At 42.6% G+C, this 6,206-nt stretch overlaps 1 protein-coding gene across 1 annotated transcript; it reads left to right on the top strand.

The window, feature by feature from the left end:
• Positions 1 to 638: 638 nt before the first annotated feature.
• LOC100659335 (disintegrin and metalloproteinase domain-containing protein 30) lies at positions 639 to 2,783 on the top strand. The gene has a single exon (XM_064279970.1). The coding sequence runs from the start codon at positions 639 to 641 to the stop codon at positions 2,781 to 2,783; it is 2,145 nt and encodes a 714-aa protein (XP_064136040.1).
• The last annotated feature ends 3,423 nt before the right edge of the window (positions 2,784 to 6,206 follow it).

Below are 6,206 nucleotides of genomic sequence, written 5' to 3'. Positions count from 1 at the left end.
GTGACAGGCCAGGGGTGAACTACAGCCACGAGAAAACGATAGAAAACGAGGGCTAACCTGCTTGCTCATACATAGACAAGCAGATCTGACCTGATGCGGGTCAGTTTTTCTCCAAAAATATATTCATAACGTGGGTTGGAAGGAGTGCCTTCCATGGACTGTTGAAAGGCCTAAGTCTGTCTCTTGCTCTCTTGGAGGTTAAGGAATAGTTTATCCAGCCAGAGGGCTTCTCCAGAATGAGCCAATAAGCGCAGTCCTAAAGCCCCTCAATAAGTGGAAAAATTTAGGGCCCAGAACTCTAGACAAAAAATCTCGATTCTGATTTTTAAAAAGTTTAACACCAAGGCACGTCTAGAAATGCGCAGAGTAAGCACTAGAACAGATGCAGTTGGTCTCTGGACATTCCACTGGTTCGCAATTTCCCCTCTACTTTTTTGCCGCTTCCCTAGTCCCTCCGCGCGTCTAAGCTCCCTTCTCCTCGAGCCCTCCCACTATGTTCTGTTGCTGAGAGCTCAACGGCTCAGCCGAGGCCCCCCTGGGGGGGCGGATCCTTGCACAGGGCGCGGCAGGTCCCTCTGGCGCCTCCAGTGGTGGCCACTGCTGTTCACACCTGAGTCGCAGGCTCAGGCAGGAGGGCGATGGGGTCCTCCCTGTATCCAGACAGCTCCATCCTGCTACTAGCCCTGCTGGCAATTCGTGCTGACCCAGGCTGCCTGGGGCAGAGTTTTAATCTCCACTCGGAGTGGGGCTTCGACTCCTACGAAATCATCATTCCCAGGAAGGTGAGCCCCAGAATGGAGACACAGACTGGTTCAGGGCAGGTGTCCTACCTCCTGCACCTGACGGGCAAGAATTACATCCTTCACCTGAGGCCCAATAGGCTCCTGCTGCCCCGACACCTGCGAGTGTTTTCCTTCACCGACCAAGGAGACTTCTGGGAGGATCACCCTTACTTACCCAGGGACTGCAACTATCTGGGCTTTGTGGAAGGATCCCAGGAGTCTGAAGCCACCTTAAGTACATGCCTGGGGGGCCTTCAGGGCATACTGAAGATGGAAGAGCAAGTTTACCAAATTGAGCCCCTCAGAGCCTCCTCCAGCTTTGAGCACATCTTTTATCTCCTAAAGGATGAGGAGTTTAGCCCTAAGGCCTGTGGCTTAACTGATGAAGAAACAGAATGGCAGATCTCCAGACAGGACTCCTCGGAGCTGCTGGAATCTCGTGACACCTATATCCACAGAAAGTATCTGGAGTTGCTCCTTGTGTTTGATCACAAGAGGTTTGTGTTTAGGAAACACAACCTAACCCATATCATTTTTGAAGGACTTCTTATGGCAGGTTTTATGGACTCTCAATTTCAGGCACTGAACCTACGGATACATCTGTCAGCTATTGAAATCTGGACTGACAGTGATAAAATAAATACTAGCAGCAAACAATTACTTAATGTTCTTCATTCTTTTTCAAAGTATAGAAGAGATGTCCAATATCCTCGAATTCAAACTGATTGGTCACACTTGTTTGTCAAAGATTCTTTTGGTGATGCACGTGGGTGGGGCTGGATCCGAGGCGTTTGTGATAAGTATCATGGTGCGTCAGCCAGCACTCTTGGAACTGGAAACATGATTTCTCCTGCTTATGTGTCTACACATGAACTGGGACACGGTGTGGGAATGACACACGACTCAGGGCTCTGTCAGTGCAGGGGAGGCAGTCCTAACTGTATCATGGGTCTTGGGCATAATGGGTTTAGTAACTGTAGTTTTATCAATTATTTTAACTTAATAAATAAAATGGCTGATTGTCTAAATAATATACCAGAGGTGGCATTTTCAGTGAAGGAATGTGGAGACAAAGTTGTGGATGAAGGTGAGGAATGTGACTGTGGCTCAAAAGAGGACTGTAAAAACAACGTGTGTTGCCAACCAGACTGTAAACTGAAACCTGGGGCCAGCTGTAGCATCGGTCTGTGCTGTCATCAGTGTCGGTTTCGTCCATCTGGATACATATGTAGGAAGGAATTAAATGAATGTGACCTTGCAGAGTACTGCGATGGGAATTCAAGTGTCTGCCCAGCTGACACTTATAAGCAGGATGGAACTCCTTGCCGAGCTGGTTCCCTTTGTTACAAAAAGGGGTGCTATATTCGGTATCTGCAGTGCCAAAGTATATTTGGGGAAGGAGCTAGGGATGCTCCACACCAGTGCTATGATGCCATGAATATACTGGGTGATCGATTTGGAAACTGTGGACTCCAGGGTACAGGCTACCTAAGGTGTAAATCTGAAAATGCATTATGTGGAAGGCTGCAGTGTACGAATGTCAAGGCCATCCCTAACATGCCTGATCATACTACTTTAATTTCCACTCATCTGCAGAAGGACAATCTCCTGTGCTGGGGCACAGAGTATCATGTCTCCTTGTTAGCCACTGGATTGCCAGATTTGGGTGTGGTGAGGGATGGCACTTCCTGTGGCGATAACTTGGTGTGTGTTAACAGAGAATGTGTCAAAATCACGACCTTACATTTTGACTGTTTGCCGGAGAAGTGCAATAACCGAGGGATCTGCAACAATAGAAAAAACTGCCACTGCAAATACGGCTGGGCCCCACCCTTCTGTGAGGCGGAAGGGTTTGGAGGAAGCATCGACAGTGGGCCTGCAGGAAAAATGAAGGAAAGGCCCGTGCTGTACGTTATATTTATTCGTCTCTTTCTCTTAATGACGTCTGTGATTACCGTATTGTTCAGGAAAATGATAGGAAATTTACTTAGACCTATATAGGTGAAAGAATCGAAAAAGACAACCAAAGCTAAAAGTGAAACCAAGTCATAGAGACATAAAAGAATAAACAAGCTACCCATACACATTCTATCACACTGGATTCTTTTAACAGCTTGCCCTAAAGATAACTTACTTTGCTCTTCTACTCCATCTATTCGTGCTCTCAGCAGTTGCCTTTTCCTCAGGCAAATGACTCAACTGCAAGCTCAACCGTAAAGTAGTAGTCAGTCAAAGGTGCTGATTGTATGGATGTCGTTCTAATTTACTTTGGTGTCTCAGTTCTTCTCCATAGGATTTTCCCTTGGGTTTTCATTAGCAAATAACCTTTTCTTTTCCCTAGGATTTCACATTGTTTATCCGACCTTTGGACCTCAGAATGGTATGTTGCTAGTAATTCTTCAAATACGACTGGCTGTCCCAGACCCTTTGCCTAGAAGGAGAATATAGACAGCCCTTAATTTTCAGAGCCATCTGCTAAAAATATCTCATGTATGCCTCTCCTTCCTCAATTCGAGCGGTGAGACTTCCCAGTTCTAGTCCTAAAAAATGAATGTTGGCCTCCGTATTTTTTGTATTTGAAGAAGAAAGAAATTACCAGAGGAACCACATAACTGAATATCTCACTACTACATCATGCCGACTCCAGGGGACCTCAGATAAAACAGTGAAACTAAGTCAAAGTGACAACACACCTGGCTGTGGGTCCTGAAGGTTCCTTACAGCTCTGTCTCCAGTAAGTCACCTCTGAAGCTCTTGGGATTTTGAATTCAGCAGAATCTTGAAAATGATTTATCCCTTGTGAGGCTGGTGGCCATGACTGACCACTCCCCTCTCCAGCAGGGAGGACTATTAGGCAAAGGACCTGCTCTTTTGGCCTGCACATCTTCTTTGCCTTTGCCTACTGCTGTTGGATGAGTAATGCGGCTTAATTTCAGAGTGTCAGTTCTCCCACAATCAGGAATAGGTGTGAAACGTGTGTTTCTTACATTGTTTTGTGTCTTATTCTAAAAGAGTTTTTCTTTCTACATAGAGCCCTTTGCTCTCCAGTGGACATGGAGCCTCGTCTTCCCTGTCCCGCATATACATGTGGCTCTTCCCATCCCTCACTGTGGAGTAACTATTGGCTTCCCACTCTTCCGGATCCATCAAAAAGTTTGGAAAACTTTTTTTATATTCAGTCAAATGTCAGACCCACATTAGACTCTATCTGGGGAAACATTTCTGCCATTTATATTAAAGAAGAAAGCTCCCTAGAACAACCCTGTACAGTCAAACGCTAAATTTCATGAAGATTTTCTATCTCCTAAACTCTAAATCCAAGGAAGACTGAGCAGGTCAAAGAAATCCAAGTATCAACAGAGTATAGATAGTTTGCTGACTTTTGTTTTGTCTTTGAGAAGTGACTATTGGATGGAATGTTTATCTGATACAAATGAACTGTTGCCATTTGAAAATGCAAAATAAAATGGATAGCTCATGATATAGGAATGGGTGTATTGTGTGCTTGATTTTATATCTTAAGTCCAATTTAATATTAAGAGATGGTTTTCTCCTATTAGGGTGTTGGTCTGCAGTGAAAGGTTTTTGTCACCAGAGAGTGGTTGTCATAGTTACCTGGTTTGCCATAACAAAACATACCACAAGTGGGTGGCTTCAAAGAACAGTAATTTATTTTCTCACAGTTCAGGAGGCTAGAAGTTCAAGTCCAGGGCATAGCTCTAGGGAGAGCTCCTTGCCTGATTCAGCTTCTAGTAACTGCCAGCTCTCCTTGGCATTCCTGGGATTGCAGATGCATCCGTCTTCATAGTCTGTCTTCCTCTTTCCCCTGTGTGTGTCTGTGTCTATTCTGTTCTTTGTATAATTCAGAAGTGATTAGATTTAGGACTCAGTCTACTCTGGTATGACCTTATTAACATAACCAAAGAAAACCTCTATTTCCAAACAGGGTCATATGTACAGGCACTGGAGTTAGGATTTCAACACGTATTTTGGGGGGATACAATTTATAACAGTGGTGTTTTCTTATTTGGATCATTTAACATCAAATTGCTTGGCCTGAAATCCAGAGCCACCCCATTGTAAAGTAAAATTTGTTGTTATGATAAAGTCTGGGTTATGGGCTGGGGATTTGGTACTAATTTTTACTTTATTACTGAAGAGCTTACTGTGACCTCGTTGGCCAGGCATCACAACATTAGATCTCCATTTCTTCATCTCTGTATTAATGCTCATTGGACTAGATCATCTCTAAGGCTCATTCTGGATACAAAAATGTAAAATTAAGCTCAACAAATATTTATTAAGTGCTTTTTTTTTTGGCAAGTGGACCTTTGTGAATTTCTGAGGATACATCTGTGACCTACACAGGCATACATAGCCCCCGCCTTTACAGAACTTCCAACCTATTGGGGAAGCAAACTATTATACTGTTGGGACCCATCCCCCCTCCCCCAGCTCACCATACAACAACTAAAATAAAGCTAACATCCTTCTTTTTTTATTCCACTTTCAATTTTTATTATGTTTAAATCACCTATGTGATACTGGAACATATTCTTATTGAAAATATTCAATTCACACATAAATATTGGAGTAATAAAGAAAAGAAAAAGAATTCAGTTAACATGCTCCCCTCTCCATTACATTCAATCTAAAGTTATCCATCGGCAACCTTTGGTGCTCATCTTTGGAGTCTCCTTATTATACATTTATATGCAAAGCACATTTTATAGACACATCTGTTCTTTGTTTATGTATGAATTAATTTAAACTATACAAATTATACAAATTATTCCATGACTTTCTCATTAACAGCACCTATAAATCTTTTATGATATATCATCTACCCCAGTAGTTTTCAAACTTTAGCTTGCCTCAGAATCACGTGGGAGGCTTGTTAACACTCAGATTGCTGGACTCCATTTTCTAGAGTTTCTGGTTTAGTAGGTTTCGGATGGGACCCAAGAATTTGCATTTCTAACAAGTTCCCAGGCGATGCTGGGATGAGGCTATTTGGGGGACCATATTCTGAGAACTATTCATGTACTCCTTAACTTTATTCTTTTGAACATCCACACAGTATTCAATAGTACAAAAGCATCGTTACTTAATTATCAATTTATGAATGTTTAGGTTGTTTCCTTTTTTTGTCGTTCCTAAAATAACGCTATAATGAATACTCTTATTAAGTCATCTTGTATACATGGCTGAATATATACAGAGGCATTAATTCCTATAAGTGTGGTTTACTTTTGTATATTATTAGTAATTTTTTTTTCTTTTATCGTGCTTTAGATCAAGGCTTACAGAGCAAATTAGTTTCTCATTAAGCAATTAATACACATATTGTTTTGTGGCATTGGTTGCCAACCCTGAAACAGGTCAATACTCTCCCCTTCTCAACCCTAGATTCCCCATTTCCAG

The sequence above is a fragment of the Loxodonta africana genome, chromosome 3 (assembly GCF_030014295.1).
Source record: "Loxodonta africana isolate mLoxAfr1 chromosome 3, mLoxAfr1.hap2, whole genome shotgun sequence".
Lineage (NCBI taxonomy): Eukaryota > Metazoa > Chordata > Mammalia > Proboscidea > Elephantidae > Loxodonta > Loxodonta africana.
Note: the sequence above shows the minus strand (reverse complement) of the source record. Positions and strands in the feature narration are given on the sequence as shown.